Raw genomic sequence first — 19,287 nt, forward strand, 5'->3', positions numbered from 1 at the left:
ATGTAAGGAAACACCTTGGCGGAACGCCTACTCTTATGCGTCCCAAACTGCACGTGCGGCAGCGCGGAAGTGCTGGCAACGTCCTCAATTTTGAGGGTCTCCCTAACAGCGCGGACTAGCGCAGAAACCGTCTCACGTTCCTGAACCAGGAGCGTAGACGCGGCCTCATCCTCACTGGCAGAATCCGGGTGTGAGGAGTCACCCGGATCAGGATGAGGCAATGGCGTGGGCAGCTCCGCCTCCTCCTCGGATTCCCCCGACAAGGCAGGGGACGGCAAAGTTAGGGCCCGCTTCTTAGATGGGCGCTGCGTCAAGGCACGCTCCATGCGCGTCACAAACCCATCCATGACAGAGGAAAAGGCTTCCAGGGACAACGCGGTACCCGCGGTACCACCCACCCCCCTAGTAGCACCAGAGGGGCGCACGGGCGACAGGCAAAGCACTGCAGGCGTACAGGCTGCACAAAGAGGGGATCTAGAGGGGTCCGCAGAGCGCAGCCCACAACCCTCACAAGGCAATGCAGGAGTGTCATCCCTGCGATCCATTGCCCCCGCAATCACTTTTGAGTTAAAAAAAAAAACCCACTTTAGAATACTCTCTGTAGCTCCCTCTCTCTTACTGCCACCGCTTTAAGAGAATGCACCTTTAAATGCTGCTAAATATCCCAAAGCATGTGTATTGTTTTGTACTGCCATTGGTGCATGGCTTGCAAGAATCTAGGTTTAAGCAAGTAAAAATGCAGACTTCCACAGCAAAAAAAAACACTGAACTCTTTATCAAGTAATAACTAGTACACTTCGTGAAACTCTGGATAACACAAGCTCATAAAAATAAAAATAAAATCCCTTTCAAAACCTTTGAAGATTTTGTTTAAACCTGCAAAAGCTGAAAAACGATGTCTTGAAGTACTAAAGAACAAATTCCTTTTCCTTATCAGATTCTGACCACAATATCCTCTATATCAGAGCTACAGATTTTTCTGACAGATAGCTCCAGAGGAGGGCAGAAAATTGCCTTTTGGTTTTTATACTGGTTAGAGGGAAGGATTTAATCATAAAGTGACAGGGGGCATTTACTGGAAATGTTTTCTTAACTTTAAAAGCACTTTGAAAAAAAGCAGACCTCATTTTTCAGAAGGCAAGACTTAGCAATAGCAGCTTTTGCACATTTTAAAATACAAACCCTGCAAACTAGAAGTTGCTGGCACATTGACAGGAGTAGAGTTACATGTGCAGAATGATTCAGTTTTGTAATAGAACCCTTTATTTTTTTTAAATGAAAATTTATGGCACACACTTTGCACACAAAGCTGGGCAATTCAAACTGAATATATTATAAGAAAGGTCATAATAAGGCTGGGGAACTTTTCCTGAACTGTGGTAGTTGTCAAAGAGGCTGCCAATTACAGTAAAAAAGGACCGACAGGAAGGCTATGGAGTTTCTAAACTTTGATTTTCATATACTTTCAACTGCCTATATCTCTGGATCTATTGATCATCTTGACATATGGTTTTTACTGAAGGTAGCACCTGCTTATTAATTTTTTAATCATGACTAGGCCTGTGGCAATGCTATTTTTGGTAGTTTTGTGCAAACTACTACTAACAGGGAGACTGCTGTATCTACAGGTTAATGTTTTCATCCCTTGTAGCATCTAATCCCAGTAAGTCTCTACTTGGCAGATCAGGCACCAACGGAACACAGACAAGGGGCTTATCTAGGTTGCAAGATCCTCCTTTGCAAGCACCAATGATAGTTCCTGCCTCAAGTCCACTTTTAAGTTCCCAAGGGATCATTGTGATTATTTATCTGATCTCTCTCTCTTTTACTTTCAGAAGTCTTCTATGTCCACAAGTAATGCTGCTGTAATCAGGGGAGTGAATGACTTGTGGCCACCACTGAAAGTTTACCACAATTTAAACACTCTTCCAAAAGCAGAAGTATCTGCAATGCAGAAACGCAATGCAAGAAACGTCTGAGATGGTGATAAAAGGGCAAGAGAATTAAGGCTGTTAGACTGTGGTTGCCAAAAAAGCTGAAACTGGGCTAAGATAAGAAAAAAAATTAATGCAGTTAAAAGGGAAGAGAAACAACCAGGAAGCTAAAATTTATGGAAGGAGGTCAGCGATGGCAATTGTGGAAATAAGCAATGCATATTACTGGTTGCCACTTGCCTCTTATTACCATAAAGTAGCTAATTTGCAGTTATAAAGAGAGTCTAACCGGTCTCCTGATCAAAAACAGAAAACTCCTAAAGCAGGTATACTTTCCAAGAGCTTCCCATAGGAGAATGATTGCCAAGCTTTATATTACTAACTCTGTGACCAGAACTGCAAACACGGTGCAGTGCAATTTGACTTTTTTTTTAAGCTTAAAATGGGCTTTCAAGTACATTCCAGTACGCTTGCATGTGTTCCAGTGCATTCTAGACCTGACCAGAGAAAATGAGACGAGCAGTATTTTTTTTTTCTGGACCAGAACGGACTGCGCTGGTGTGAACAGAGCCCAGAAATACCATGGGGATACATTGGGATGCTTTTTTGGTCTGGACATGATCCGGACATAGTATGAACAAGCCCTTAGGCCTGGTTCACATCTAGGCATTTTTGAGCAGTAGGAAAAGCGCTTTTTAGGGCCCATTCACACCACATCCATATCATCTCCAGACCAGATTGTTTCCGAACCCAAAATGCATCCTAATGTATCCCTATGCTATTTCCGGCCTCTGTTCACAACAGCACGGCCCGTTCCAGACCAGACCAGAAAAATACTGCATGTCTCATTTTGTCTGGTCTGGAATGCACTAGAACTGCGGGCAGGATTACACCATTTCCCGGACCAGATCTGGTCCGGAAAATGGTGTGAACCTGCCCTAAACGTCCAACACAAGAAATCCCATTATTTTCAACTGCCCCTGTTCACACTTGAGCAGCAAAATGCCAAATGCAGAAAAAAAAAGTACATGAGCTTCTTTTGGCCGTTTCAAGCTTCCTTTTCCCTATAGACATCAATGGAAATGCCAGAAAACGTATGGTAGAAGCATGTTGTGCATTTTTGCGTGTTTGTTCATTGACCACAATGTTTCTTAAGCTGCCAGTCAAAATGTACGTTTTCACCGAGGTAAAAATGTGCCAAAAGTGCAAATGACCGCATGCTGAACCCGCACGTACAAAAGTGCAAAAACAATGCCACCTAGGTGTGAACCAGGCCTTTTGGTTTACTGTGTGCAGTGCTTCACGTGTTTGGCTTAAGTGTAATGGCCAGATTTCATCAAGCACTTTTGTCATTAGTTTATGTGAAAAGTGATACATTGCCTTTTCTGGGGTCTGCTGAAAAGGTTATGATTCTAAAAGGCAGCTCATCCAGCCACTCTGTAGTGCAGAACACTGTCCAATGCACCATGTTTCAGTCCAGAAGACATTCTTCCACCACTATTAATAATTTGACACTTATTTATAGTTATACTGCAAGAAATTCAGGTGCTGCCATTGCTGACCTCCAATGAGAACTAGTCCAGTGGCTACCTTAATCTGCACACCTGAACATGAGTGCCGATAAGAAACTAACAACTACTGATCTGCATATTTGTTGTGTCTGTAGCCACCCTCCAGAGGGAAGGACAGTGTCAGCATGAGTTCAGAGATGATGTGAGGATCTACAACCAAGTGATACACTAGTAGGCAAAATTTCTGTTAATAGAGTACTAGAATGCAATTTTAAGATTTAACTCCTGAGTTTGTCACTTACAAATAGTTAATACAGTATAGGCTATCTTGGAGGGGCCACACATAGAAGTAAAATATGTCAAGTTTTCAACCCTTTCTCTGCAGCAGTTTCTTTTGATTATGGCCAGGTCTTTTGTCCACTTATGAATAGCATGTCTTCTTCTAATGCTTTATCCCTACAGCCAATATGAAAAAAAAGTACAATTTAATGAATTGTTTCAAAATTTTCGGATTCTTGGGAAGAAAAAAAAAAGAAAAGAAAAATGACCAGGACACTCCAGCAAGACAGACAGTAAGCTGGTTCCTATATACCAGTAAAGTTTCATGTGTTGTTGCAAAGGGTCTGAATACTTATGCCAATGTGATACGTCAGCTTTTCCTTTTTCATACATTTGTAAACATTTAAAAAACATTTTTTTTAAAGAGGTGTGCCGATATCATGCAACATACAAATTTGAAACTGCCACCAGTTTATTATACAGGGTGTTGGCTTTCAGAAAATATATAATGGTTTGGGTGTTTTGAAGTAATTTTCAGGCTTAAAATGTGGATATCGTGTGTGATAGAGACATAAAACAAAAAATGTCTTGGCAGCGAAAGGGTTAATAAATTCACAGACATTTCTAAAATTCTGTTTGACCGTGTCATTATGGGGTACCAAGTGTAGATTAATGAGAAAAAAAACAAAAAACATAAACAACTGTAGTATCAGGCTGCAACATAGAAACATTGATAAAAGTGAAGGGGTCTGAACACTTTCTGAATGCACTGTATACAAGCTGGTTGGACATTCAATTTCGAAATCATTGGAGTTAATTTGGAGTTGCCCCCATCCCTGTCCTTCCCTTGCAGCTATAACGGATGCCACCCCTCTGGGAAGGCTTTCACAATATTTTGTAGTGTGTCTGTCGGAATATGTGCCCAGTCAGCCAACAGAGCATTTGCAGGGACTAGAAGAGTCACAATCATCTCTGAGGTGTTCAGTGATTGAGGTCAGGGCTCTGTGTAGGCCCCTGAAGTTTCTTCACATCACACAATGTTTTTATGGACCTGACTTTGTACACAGGGGGTACAGTCATGCTGGGACAGACATTATTCTTCTCCAAAACTGTTGCCACAAGGTTGTAATTGCACAACTGTCTAAAATTATATTGTATGCAGTAGCATTAACAGCACCCTTCACTGGAAACAACTGCAATAATTTGAAGGGGGCACATACTTTTGGCCATATAGATAGTAATGAAGGTGAGATGTCTGCAATCTTTTGGGCATATAATGTATGAGCGAACAAGCAATACATTTTACCCCACACAATGCCAGTAGGTGCCAACATAAAAGTTACATAAGAACACAATATTTGTTCATTTAGATGCCTCTCATATAAAGTTAGATTTTCTTACCAAAAAACATTCTACAGTAAAATTAACCTTTCTCGAGAGGAATATGGGGGCTTCCACTGTTGAACTCTTTGTGAAAACGCTGATTGCCTGGCTGTTAGGCTAAAATGATGGGTTCAAGGGTTTCTAGGTCACTGACCTGGAGCAAATTCACAGACGAGCAAAATCAGACAGAATAAGCTCCCCTTCACTTTCTTTTATTTCTTTTACACGTCCGCTATGTTGCTCAGTTACAGTAACATGACATATATAGGCAAGCCATAGCTATGACACTGGGGTAGGAACAGGTGCCAGAAAGGCTCCAGTATTAGATACAGAGAAGAGGCCAGGTTATTTAGATAGATTGGAAAGATAATTAAGGACTGCTTGGACTCTCTCTAATGCTGTAAAATTATTTGGGCATAGGTAGTGTGGTATTGTGTGGCAATCCCACAGTAGAACTGGTTGTTGTAGTCACCCAGCACTCTCAGCCAGAGGGACCGAGCGGTTTCAGGGAACAAGATATTTTGCTGGGAAAGAACTAGCTTTGCAGTTCTCTCCAGGTTTTCTGGATTATAGTTGGGATCCTGGAACTGGGAGATTTCTAATAGAATTGGGAGGGATGAAATCTCCATTCCGGGATCACATTTGCTTTTCTAGTGTTTGCTAGTTTTATTTCAGTAAGGCGGATGTATTTCTGGAGGACTCTGTCGCCATCTAGTGTTCATAATATAAAAACGTTATATTAATATTTTGCTTGTCATAACTGCTACATTAAAATGCTACATTTATTTTTCCAAACTTCAAATCATGATAACCAAAGCTGGATATGATTACGGTGTAACACTTTATAAACATCGACTTGGAAAAAAAAAAAAACGTGTGAGGGGAAAAAATGCATCTGTGAAGACTGCGGTTGCTGTGCTTTCCGTCTGTGATGATTTTCCCATGTACAGGTGGCTCCGCTCCACAACAGTGGCCGATGGAGCCACCTTTGTGTGCACGCTCCCGCCTGCCACTTGTGTTCCTCTCCTTACCCTATTTGTGTCCATAGGACATAAATCCACTACCCTGCTCCTCTCTCCTTCAAGCAAGTGATTGACAGCGGCTTAAAAGGAGAACTATGGGGTTAAGGCTTTTCCCCATAGTTCTCCTTAGGGTAACAGGAGAACACAAACTAGCGTCCTCCCGTCACCCTAGGCTCAGTATACTGTCTCAGTATACTGAGACGCCGCAGCTGAGGCGGATCCCGACAATTGTGCCGGGATCCGCCCAGCTGCGTGACTGACAGCTGGCTCTGCCTATCTAAAGGCAGAGCCTGCTGTACTCGCCCCCTCCCCCGTCTGTTCCGCCAGTCAGCGCTGGAGGATCGGAGCGTGGAGGGGTCAATACAGCCCCTCCCCTGTTATGGCAGAGAGCCGTGGCAGGATCGAGAGGTGAGCGAACGCCGGTAACTGTTCGCTTAACTCCCGATCTACTGAGCCGACCTGTGACAGTCTCATTGTCACAGGTCAGCTAGAACTATGAGGTGAGTGAAAAGCACGCACCTCATAGTTCTCCTTTAACCCTTTGTGGTCCCTACGCACCAGTTGCATGTAATGTACTAAGGGGATGCGCTCTCCCACATGAAAGATCAGAGAAGCAGCACTTTGGGACCTGGCGACGGTGAAAAGCAAAGTAAATGTATTTGCACACACACAACAAAAAGATGTACTGGGGAATAGTGTACACGTTTAGGATGTATTAGGATCAAAAAAAGTTTTATTTTCATTTACGAAATGACCTAACAGAACCTCCACAAGTTCCGGCTAAAATGTTTTTTTAGGAGAGTAATCACAATTCTGAAACAAATTTGTGAGGGAAAAAGATACTTCTATTTGCAGCTGAACTTTAAGCAAGCGGCTAAATACGCATTAGTACTACATACATGGAAAGGGTTTATTTTTTTTATAGAAACCAGAAGTGTACAATTGTTCCGTGCACATTAAAGAACATGGAGGGTACATATATGAAACTAGTTAAAGTGAACAGGTCATATATTCACTAAACTACCGAGAAGGTAATCTGAACTTCAGTTTAACTCTGGGTTGTTTCCTCAATAACAAGATAAAGAAGGGAGCGTGGACAGGGGGAATGGACATGGAAGAGGTATGGAAAGAGGGGCAATAATAGGAGAAGTGAGGGTGGGCCAAGGGGTTAGCGTGGGGATGCAGCAGGAACAAGGTTGGGTGGTAAGGCTTAGGAATAGAAGTGTATGGGGTGGGGGGTACACAGGGGGATCAGAGGCGGGCGAGAAGGAAATGAGAAGGATTTGAACTAAGAAAGCGATGATAGATCTATCCAACTGGGGCACAAACTGCAATGAAAAAAACGTTATTAGTGTGTAGGAGGCAGAACCTCCGTCTTGTTTTGCTGTTTGTGTTTACACTTGCCCTTCACCTTCTCTTTGGTTTACAAGTGCTACTAGGACAGGAAATGAAGGGGATCTCCCAATATATATTAAAAAAAGAAAAAAAAAGTTTTAGTCAAGGTTTTAGTTAAGATAATGCATACAGTCTTAATGTAATTTGAGACAGAGCAAGCACAGGAAGATTGATTGTAAGAGGGAGTTAAATATGGATACACAGATGACTAATATATATGTAGTAGTCAGATTACATCATAAATACAGTATTTCATTTCCTGTAAGTATTGATCAGCTCACATATTCATTTTTTAGAGTGTTGACATCTGATAAGGGAGTCATTCAGTCTCACATACTAGGTCCAAAGCCCAGCAAAACCTGCTTTAAGTCAAAAGTATGTTAAACTGATTTGACAAAGTCTGGGTCTTGGGGAGACACTGGAATAAAAAAAATAATCAAAATGGAACGGAAATGAACAGGTGGGAAAAATTGAGATATTCTTGTCCATAAGGAAAAGCTTTCTCTAACAATTAAGTTCTTAGTGGAGTTGTTTGTTGTATTTCTATACTCACATATTAAGACAGGTTTATCAAAGATATCACCTGTACTGTAAAATCCATCATGAACATTTTAGAACTTTTTATTTCTTTTTAATGCAGACAAGTAACCAGTCATAACGCACATATGCCTAGGTACCGGTCCACAATGAGCATCCATGCACAGAAAATAAAATATGATTACCAGCAATGTTTTTATTACGCTTAGGGCTGCAACTAAGAATTATTTTCATTGACATCGATTAGTTGGCCAATAATTTTTTCAATTAAATTTAAAAAAATTAGATACTACCTTTTATTTAAAATACTCAAATGGAGTGTTAAACATATATTTTATTTCAGAATAAAAATGCATGCAATCACACTGCGCTGGAACGCATGGCATTGCAGTACCACGCATTCCAATGCAGACAATCACACTGTGGGCGGGAGGCGCGTTTGGGGTGCCATTGAAATAAATGGCAACTCTGAATAGCTGCTATGTTACCGCACATCTTTACTTCTCTTTTCACTGCATTACAGAATGAGCCCAAAGTACAGGAAAAATACATAAGAACAGAACACACAGGATCACTTCAATGAGGAAAGAAGACCCAAAACTATTTAGGATTTTACGTAGTAACCTTAGATTGACATGGTGCATCTTACATGTTAGGACATACACTAAAATTATGTCCAATAGTCAATTATAAAGCATAATGATGGTGCCACCCTCCTATTGCATTTTCTTCACTATCTACACATGTAACTGAATTTAAAACCCATCTCTGGGTAATCCAGCACTGCAGATATACCAGCGTCAACTGGTCCCCAACAGTCCCCTTTTGCTGACAAGGGATCTGTATCTGCTCATTTTTCTCCATGGGCTCAAATAGAATACTAAACCAATCCTCGATCCCGCCTGGCTGCTAGACTGGTTCCCTCAGCCTCTTCTCCCCCAGGCTCCAGTGGTCTAATCCTTGCCAACGTCATTATATCTAAATGCAGACTATTCAACTGTATCAGACAGGAGGACACTGAGGGACATACCACAGCCGGAGCAGAGTGGAAAAGGGGTCACTGCAGCAGGACCAAGGATCAGACGAGTATTTCTTTTTTATTTGAGCCCCTGGAGAAGAACGAGCACTTAACCCTTGCAGTATGAGGGTAGCCCCACTGCAAGGGTTAATTTTTCTAAAACCTGGGAGTTCTTCTTTAACGCCATAGGGTGCTTAGTGTACAGAATCAGTGTTACTTTGCTAGCTCTGAGGATTTAACAGGTTCACTTTAGGTTTTCTATTACAGAATCCACATTTTAAATCATTATGGACAACGCCGTGTTGACTGCCAGAAAAGGTAAGCCAATCTCCTCTCTCATGGATAATACAGCTTGAAGGGCTTGACATACAGTGCACAATCAGTGGAATATTTAAATATCTAGGTCAGCCCTCCATTAATATTTCAAGTCCGTGTTTTATTATTCCATGAATATTTCAGCTGCTCCATCTTAAGTAAGTTGATATGACAAGAAGGGATCAATAACAGGCCTGACAATGACATTTAGGCAATATAAATTACCTTCAGAGAAAAACATGGAAATGTTTAATGGTTGGCACTATAGTAACACTTGATTCACTTTTGAATTAAGTTTTGCAGCTGCACAAGTCATTAAAGGCATTACAATGACATCCTTCATTTCTGGTGTATGAAGATATAACTTCATATTATACAGTGGCTATGTTTTATCCAGCTTAACATCCAAGTGAAAGATATAACAACACCAACATGTCAGAAAATAAATTCAAAAACAGAATCACCGAGTTAGAAAAAGGATCACCCCCTCCTAAAAATGTGGTGTTGCTAATCACCTTTTCAATGGCACACAAAGCCATTGTGCACAAACACACACACATACGTTTTGAGTCACTCTAGCAAGCATCTCTGGACTAATCAAGGCTGTGAAAACAGCGATGCCAATACCGTGTTCCCCCAAAAATAAGACACTGTCTTATATTTTTTTTAAGCCCCCAAAAACCACACTAGGTCTTATTTTCAGGGGATGTCTTATTTTTTTGGTTTTTAATGTGCAACAAAAAGTACAACAATCTAAAGTTATTCATGTACAACAATCCAAAGTTATCTGGTATCACTCCGCCTGTCACAGTAACTGGCGCTCTAGAGGAATATCGGCTAATGTGGCTCTGCTCCCTCCTAGGCCGCAGCCTTTGTTTCAACAGCGCTGGCTTCCTTTGCCACCAGGGACAGTGGTACCAGCGGTGCAGCAGTGGGGACAACAGACAGTGGACAGCGCGGTAATGTACGGTACCATTTACCGGTACACATTACAGTACAGTACCAATATATTAAGCAGTGCCTTCGGGGACAGCAGTTGGTGAAGTATGGTATTGGAGTGCTCCCCGTCACTGCGCTGTCTGGAGGGAGTCCCCTGTCATCCCCTTAATACAGTATGTCCCTGCAGGCTGATACCATCTCTCCTGCAAGTTCCCCCTCACATGCTACCACCAAACTAGGTCTTATTTTCAGGGTAGGTCTTATATTACAGGAATCTTGAAAAATAGTGCTAGGTCTTACTTTCGGGGTACGTCTTATTTTCAGGGAAACCCACACATACCTATGAGAAATAATTTATAAACTGGTCTAGGTCTAACTACAGAAAGTTAAAGCAGTTTTTTATTGCTTATAACCATTGGCAATGCCATATTAAATATGCCTGCTTTTGACTGTAATTGCAAACACTCAATTACATTATCTAACAAACTGACTACATAGGCTGAAGATCATGCATATTTAAAGTGTCCCTGTTCTAAGTCATACTGTTATGGTTGCTATAACTAAAAGTCAATATATAGCTGCCCAAGCAAAAAAGAACAGATCCCACTTCTCTGGCTGCCCGTGCCACGAGTAATGAGTAGAAAACACCATGTGAAAAATCTTCAGAAACTGACACTTCCAGGCGTGTTGGATTCCTGTTCCCCCACCACACTCAGTGGTACCTCCTCCTGACCCCTACAGTGCACACGAGTTGGGGGATTAAACCAAAGAAAACAGAAGGGGACCAGGAATCCCTGCAATGTCAGTTTCTGAATGTCGTGCAGCAAGCAGTTTCTCCCCAATACTGCAAAGATTGACCACACAGGCCGCAGGAGAGGAAAGTGTCCAAGTTCATTTTTGCAGGGGCAGCTTTATTTTTAGTATAAGGGCTCATTCACACGGGAATCAGCCGGCACGTACAGCTCTGTGCTGGGTGCTCAGCCGTATCGGGCAGCTCCCGGGAAGGACAGGTGCTGCGTGCGATTAGTATGCAGCCCCCGTCGTTCTCTATGGGAGTATGCACCCGTACACCCCTCTACGCTCACCTCAAGTGCAGCTCCGTACGGGTGCGGGTGTCCCGGCTCGGACGCAGACAGGATCCTTCCTACGGACGGCGTGCAGGGCGGGTGAGCATAGGGCAGCGTATGGCTGCGTAGTCCCATAAAGAAGGACAGGAGCTGCGTACTAATCACACGCAGCATCTGTCCTTCCTGGGAGCTGCCTGATACGGCAGAGCTGTACGTGCCGGCCGATTCCCGGGTGAATGAGCCCTTCGCGACCGCATCAAACCTGTATTTGGTTAAACTACTTTATGGGGATAATTTATAAAAGTTCACCTGGCGGATGCTGTTCACATGGCATTTGCACCCCTAGATGGCGATGACAAGTATAAATGAATCCCCATTTGTTATTAGCAGACAGAGTCCTGTGCCTACAAACCATCCTGGGAATAATGAAATGTTTCCAAGTACCTATCAGGATTCTGCTAAAATACTGCATCACACAATGCAGTGTGTTCTAGGCAACCAATTGAGAGGCACCAGTACTGCATTGTGGGATGCCATGAGTAAGTGCCTATGAATGAGTTTCTGAAAAATGTAAATCTGCATAGCAGTATTTGGGGCTCCCTTGTCACAGTACAACTTTAAAATGTGTAACAATGGTCTGCAGTCACCAGATAAAGCACACTGAGAACTTCTATGGGTGGTTTAATGTGTGGTTACCAAGCACAGACATGCTTTAAGAACCCTGCACCTTTCTATCATATACAAGTTTATGTTGTACATGCAATACCTACTTGTATAAGATCTAGAATACCAAGTTCACTTTCTGAAGAATCCACACAAAACACAAAATATAATGTTGCATAGTGTCGATAGATGAGCTTATTGTCAGATCCTCCTATTAATCTGAAAAAAAAAATGAAAAAAAATATATACAGATTACATTCAAATATGTCCTTCCATTTTAACATCATGGATTTCATTGGTGACCGTCTACCTGACCATTGCACAGCATAACACAAAGCTGCATATTGTTCTTGTGGGAGTGACAGGCTGCTGGTGGAACAGTGCTGGGTGGAAGCAGGTGGGATAATGTCAGAAGATCCACATTCTTAGCTCTAGTTAGAGCTTTTCTCTGACTCGGGGTATGTACTAAGGCTAAACTGTAGTTAGAATATAAGAAAGATCCAGTGTACAATGGCATTTGAAATCAGGTAATGAATATGGAATTCAGGAGCCAGTCTGTCCAATCCAGGAGCCAGCTCCAGTGATTTAGGATATAAATGAAAGTGGTCCAACGGATCTCAGTTATCCAGGAAGTTTTATTAGTGTTAAGCTGGGCATATACAGTTAGAATTTGCTATGCACATTCGTACAAAAAAACAACAACTTATCTGTACATTAAATAATGCCATAAGAGACTTGTACAATGCTGGTCAAAATTCCGTTCAATTTTAACATTTGATTCTGCAAATGAATGTAGTTTCCCAAATGAAAACTACAATTACTATTAGAATTTCAATCATTCAAGAAAACTTTTCAATCCTGTACCCACAAATATTACCCCCCTGAGAGGGAACCCCCTTGTTTCCCCCAGAGCTACAAGACATGCAATCAAAAGTTCCCCTTAGAACAAATACCTTCTGAAAGATGTCAAAATTGAATGTAAGCCTAAAAGAATTGCTTAAATACAAGCCTCTCTGAGATTCTCATTGGTCAGTGCAGCCAAGTGGTTGCATTCACCAATCACCGCTCCCCACCAAAACCATTTTATTGCTATTCAGCCTCCTGGCAGTATAGTAAAGTTTTTTTTAGTTCCTGGCCCGTTATACCCGCTTGTATAGGTGGCAGATGAGGGTCATCATTACAGATAAGTGGTGCGTGTATCCATTTCCTATTTTTTCTGACATCTTGTCAACTGTGATGAAGATGTTATCCTAGATTTAACACAGGATGTGTATTTCATGCGTGCAAAAAACCCAGAGTTTATTAAAGAAAAAAAAAAACACCTCTATGAAAAAAGGGGGATATGTGACATTTATGTCAGCTTGTGGGATCTCATCTTGATTATGTCTGGAACCGTTTACATTTTTATCTATAAATGTTATTTTAAAAAAACGTTTTTTTACTTCTAACTTGTGTTTACAATCCCTTGAAGGAGTTGGACAAAAGTAACCCGAATACTTACAATCCTCCTTCCAGGAAGTTGCAGACGTTCTCATCTCGTTTAGAAACTAAATGGAATGTTTCTCTAATAATCTGCTGTTGTGTGTCTTCACTCTGAAAACAAAACACATACGATTTTACTGAAATAAAGACCTCAGAAACAATTTTGATACAACATTATCATCGTGTCAGTCAATGATGTTCATTTATACTATAACAATAATAAAAGACAAAACACAGGAAACAAACAACATGTTACAAATGAGCTAGGCCTCATTCACACTGGAAATCGGCCGGCACGTACAGATCCGTGTTGCGTGCAGGGCCGTACAGGGCAGCTCCAGAGAAGGACAGGTGCTGCGTGTGATTAGTACACAGCCCACATCCTTCTCTATGGGACTATGCGGCCATACGCCACCCCTACGCTCACCTCAAGTGCAGGTCTGTAGGGGTGCGCGTTTCCTGGCTCAGACGCAGACAGGATCCATCCTGTCAGCGTACGAGTACGCTCACCCGTACGGACGTGCAGCCGCCTAGTCCTGGAGAAGGACAGGGGCTGCGTACTAATCACATGCAGCACCTGTCCTTTCCGGGAGCTGCCCGATACAGCAGTGCACGCAGCTGTACGTGCCAGCCGATTCCAGTGTGAATGAGCCCTACCTGTGACTCACAGTATGTATGGTGTAATTATTAACCAGCCAGGAAGGGGAAGCATTGATTCATCTTAACTGCTACACCAATATCCTGACAAGCCTCACCATCTGCTACGATCAGTGGGATATATAGAACACATTCATTACTGACCCAAATGCACACAGCAATGAAAAATGAACAACTACATGATTTAACTCAGCACTGCCACTGTGCATCATCTGAATACCTGGGCTGATCTGTAATGCAATTACCATCCAGCTTCAAAGGTTGTGCTTACCTTAATATAGGTTACCCAGGCCCCCACCTTACTATTGGTTACCCAGGCCCCCACCTTACTATTGGTTATTAAGGTCTACTATGTCACATAGTAACTAAGTCACAGTTAAAAAGTAAAGTACAAGAGTTGGGATAGGATGGGGTTAGACCCAGCCAGAACAGAAGATGGTCATTATGTGCACTCCAGGTGGTCTTGGTTACAGGGTGCGCCATGACACTACAGGGGATTAGGGTTTTACTCCAGTACTACTACTCCTGTAGTAGTAGATGACAATCCCGTACTGCTACAATTGTCTGAAATTTTTTATTTTTTTTTAAATCCTACAACCTGTGCCAGTTACACTGTAGCTGGTTTGCATGATCATCAAGCAATTACCTACATAGCTAAGCCTTTATAAATCCTTATAGGGTACCGAGTAAAAGTAAAAAGTTTCAGAAACACATCCATAACAACAGTCATCTATAAACATTTGTTAGATAAGCACAAAAGTGAATCCAATAATATATTATTCTGGTCATATGTGTAAAGAGAGTGTTACATAGGGCTCAATTCACATAACTTTACACAAATCTAAGGGCTAGTTCACACCAGATGCAGTAGTGATGCAGTCTGTTCAGTTTGGCAGCTGCATCAAAATTACGTCACAATGCTTTCACAAGGCCTGGTTCACACCTGGGCATTTTACAGCGCGTTTCAAAGCGCTGTAAAACGCTCAACATGTGAAAACCAATAATTGCCTATGGGCATGGTTCCCACCTTGGCGTTTTACAGCGCGTAGGAACGCGTTGTAAAACGCCCTACGCTCAAAGAAGTACAGGAGCTTATTTGAGGCGTATTTGCCGCGCGTATCCATTAGGATACAGCCGAATAGCCCTCGGAAACGCGCGTTTCTTTTACGTGCGGCACGACGAACATTCGGCAAGAAACGCGCATATTTTCCGTATGCCCAGGTGTGAACCCAGCCTAAGGGATTTCTGGTGCTCTGTTCACACCAGTGCAGTCCATACCGATGCAGTCAGAAAAAATACTGCTGGTCTCATTTTAGCTGCATCGGAACGCATCAAAAACGGATTGGAACGCACCTGAAAGTAGAGCTGCAGCTAACGATTATTTACAACATCGATTAGTTAGCCGATTATTACGTTCGATTAATCAGTTAATCAATAAAATAAATTTTTAAAAATGGCTCCAGTGATGGACTACTAGTTTGTATTGAGATTGCACTCCATCACAGGTGCCGATCGTGGATGAGGGCGGGCGGTGAGTGTGAGGCGGGGAGGAGGTGCTGCATGAAGAGCGTGGAAGCGGGCGGTTCTGGCAGCGGCGAGCGTGAGATGGGGAGGAGGTGCGGCGCACAGCGTGTGTGGAGCCGTGAACAGGGCCAACTGATCGGAAGCCGATTAATCGATTATTGAAAAAAGTTGACAACTTTGACAGGTAAATCAGTTCCCATATACTGCATGTATTTCATCTGTGTATTTAGCCAATTTGCCTGGAGATCAGCTTTTTGTTTTTTTTTTTAAATAGAATTTTAGAATTTCTGTCACATCCCGCACAAATCAGTCAGTTTAGACATCATTCTAACTCAGTTAGCATGCTTGTTCCAGCATTCTCAGAAGATCAAAAATTCTAAAGGTTTCCTGTATAGCAAACATTTCTTGAGGGTAAGACCATCAAAAAACTAGCATTTGGCAAAAAAGATCTCACCAATGGCAGTTTCAGGGATTATTTAAAGGAGAATTATGAGGCTAGTGATTTTCACTCAGCCTCATAATCTGAGCCGACCTGTGACAATGAGACTGTCACAGGTCGGCTCAATTGATCGGGAAGTGAACACATACCGGCGCTCGCTCACTTCTCGATCTATCCGTGCAGAGAGCCGTGACTGTCACTCACGGCTCCCTGCAGAGATTCTCCCCCTCCCCTGTCCGATCCTCCAGCGCTGACTGGCGGAACGGACAGGGGAGGGGCGGGTACAGCTGGCTCTGCCTCTAGATAGGCAGAGCCAGCTGTCACTCACGCAGCTGGGTGGATCCAGACAGAATTATCGGGATCCGTTCCGGCTGCGGCGTCTCAGCATACCGCGAGCTACAGCTCGCGGTATACTGAGCTTTGAGTGACGGGAGGACGCTAGTTTGTGTCCTCCCGTTACCCTTAGGAGAACTCTGGGGAAAAGCCCTGACCCCATAGTTCTCCTTTAATATTACATAGTATGTTAAACAACAAGATGATGCCACTGGAAGATTGGGGTGATTTTATTTTAAAGCAGCTCAGTTTAAAAGATAATTGCAATGCACATTCATAGCCTATTCTGTAATTAGAAGTACACAAAGCTAGCTTCCATGAATAACTTGCCTTCTTGCAGATCAGTGACTCTTGTCATTACATAAAGCATCAGCTGGGAGACATTCAATTCCAGCCCATAACGCAATGAACCCTTTGTTTCTCTGCATCCGTCAATCAACCGCACCACATGGAGTCATGTGAGAAACAGCAGACAGCTCAAATTCTTTCCGGACTATATCTGGCTACTTTGAAACTCAACTATCAGTCCAGCAATTTTTTTTTAATTACAGCAAGTGTTTTACAAACTGGATCTTTGTCCTTTGTTCTAATCTTTTAGCTCTCATTCACACCTCTTTGATGCAACATTGCAGAGGTGCTACAGGGTGCACTGCGTTAGGCAGCCCTTTAATTTGAATGGGCTTCCCTACCACAGCTAAAACCGACTGAAAGAAATGAGTGCAGCTTTTTTTTAGACTGCATCACACCACATTGTATGGTAATAGATTAGCATGCATTGTAGTGCGATACAACAGACATGCAATGGCTAGCAGTGTTGGGGTGCCATTAGGAAATAATGTCACTACAGCGCACCTAAAATTGCAACATGTGCGGATTGTGTGCGGTATTATGAACGTAGCCTAGCACACAATCACGACTGCATTATGATACACCTTAAAATGTTGTATTTGGTAACATTTGTTTTAAAGCACCACTCCAGGATATATTTCACTGCACAACCACCCCTCCTTCCCTTGTCTGATTGCTGGATCACAATAAAAAAAAATCCTTTTTTACTTACCTTAAGCCGCAGTCATGTGATGCCACAGCCCCCGAGTCTTCTCCTTTGTTTACTTCCTGCTTTGGATTTCCAAGTTGGTGCCTGCATGACATGGACACTACCTATTGAAAGTCCATCATCTGGGGTCCTCTCAGGATCCAGAAGACTGTTGGATTTGTGGTTCCACAACCCAGAAACAGTGCAGGGGGACTCAGGTGAATACCGTGTTTCCCCGAAAGTAAGACATCCCCCGAAAATAAGACCTAGCGCTATCTTCGGGGATGTCTGTAATATAAGACCTACCCCGAAAATAAGACCTAGTTCGGGGTAGGTCTTATATTACAGACATCCCCAAAGATAGCGCTAGATCTTACTTCCGGGGTAGCTGTGAAGACCGGCCGCAGCTCCCTCCCGCCCCCTCGCCCGTCCACCTACCCGCACGCTGTTGCTCTCTGGATGACGACATCGGAGCGGAGAGGCAGCTCCTTCCCACCCCCTACCCGACACGCCCCCCCTCCAGCAGCACGCATGCCCGCCCCCTCGTCTCCTTAGTTCCGAGCGGAGAGGCAGCTCCCTCCCGCCCCCCTGCCAGACACGCCCCCCCGGCCGCACGCATGCCCGCCCACCTGTTTGTGGCTCCCTGGACGGCAGAGCACAGCTGCAGCCAGGTAAGACATCCCCCGTAAATAAGACCTAGCGTCTTATTTCGTGCAAAAATAAAAATAAGACACTGTCTTATTTTCGGGGAAACACGGTATATATGTGACCTCACAAGGGAAGGGAAGGGAGGCAAAAAAAAAAAAAGCCTAGCAGGATGGGTTAGCGCCCGTTCACACTAGCCTATCCACTAAAACATTGCATTGGAGCGGGCAGGCTAATGCCTTATGGCAGAGCACTGCCGAAGCTGTCACTGTTTATGTTTTTTTTTCTTTTTTTATTAACTTTATTGGTAGGGTACAATGTGTACACTCTATTTAGGTCCTGCAATGGCATCCAGTGCGCTAGGAAAAAATGCAGCAGGCACTGTACATCACACCCGCTTTGTTGTTTGAACAGGGCACACAGAAAAAAAATGTTATCTATGTGTCCTAGCGGTGACCTGCATTGATCAGGTGTAGAGAAAAACAGGTGACCGCTGTCTATGTGAATGGGGCCTTAGAGGCGGGTGGTTAAGGGTGGAACAGAAAACAGTTTTGCCCAGAGTGGGGCATTAAAGTATCCACTGATCAAAATGGTTTGTAAGAAAAGACTGTAACATCTGTGAACTGCTTTAAATGTAATACTGGCTGAAGTAAACTAGAAACCCACAAGTAACATGACCGCTTATTGTGGACCAGTCAACCATTTCAACAGGTGATGTGTTACAGCCGTCCCTTTATCTATAATTTAGCCATGAGAGAAAAGATAAATACGACAGGTAGACAGAGGAGAAAGCAGGACGGTGCTTCCTAGGACTAACCAAAAATGCTAACTGAAAGCAATAAAACAATGGAAGGAGAATGTAAGAAATACTTACCTGACACCCTGGCTTCTGGCGCACTTGCCCGGGCGAACATGAAGTCACTGGGCTTTCTGGCGGTATTCTGGGAAAGCGGAGGATCCCAGATTGCCACAGGAATACACTACTGCCCATGCTGGAGTGCTTCCATATAAAATTTGGGATCCTCAGATCTTTCAGGATCACATGGCGAGTCCCAGTGATATCACCAACACTACAGGAAGTGATGTCATGTTAGGCTTTTTTTTTTTA

At 43.0% G+C, this 19,287-nt stretch overlaps 1 protein-coding gene across 5 annotated transcripts in view; it reads right to left on the reverse strand.

Annotated features, from left to right (window-relative positions):
• AP3S1 (adaptor related protein complex 3 sigma 1 subunit) overlaps positions 1–19,287 on the reverse strand; it is a 58,012-nt gene that overhangs the window by 35,711 nt on the left and 3,014 nt on the right. For 4 of the 5 annotated variants that reach the window (XM_018559850.1, XM_018559852.1, XM_018559849.1 and 1 more), the window contains exons 2-3: positions 13,565–13,656; positions 12,171–12,282 (exon numbers count right to left, since the gene is read on the reverse strand). The exons of the other annotated variant lie outside the window; for it this stretch is intronic. In XM_018559850.1, coding sequence (XP_018415352.1) covers positions 12,171–12,282; positions 13,565–13,656 — 204 coding nt within the window. The remainder of the gene's footprint in view (positions 1–12,170; positions 12,283–13,564; positions 13,657–19,287) is intronic. 5 annotated transcript variants of the gene reach the window in all.

This window comes from Nanorana parkeri, unplaced genomic scaffold (genome assembly GCF_000935625.1).
Source record: "Nanorana parkeri isolate BGI_ZX_2015 unplaced genomic scaffold, ASM93562v1 scaffold417, whole genome shotgun sequence".
NCBI lineage: Eukaryota > Metazoa > Chordata > Amphibia > Anura > Dicroglossidae > Nanorana > Nanorana parkeri.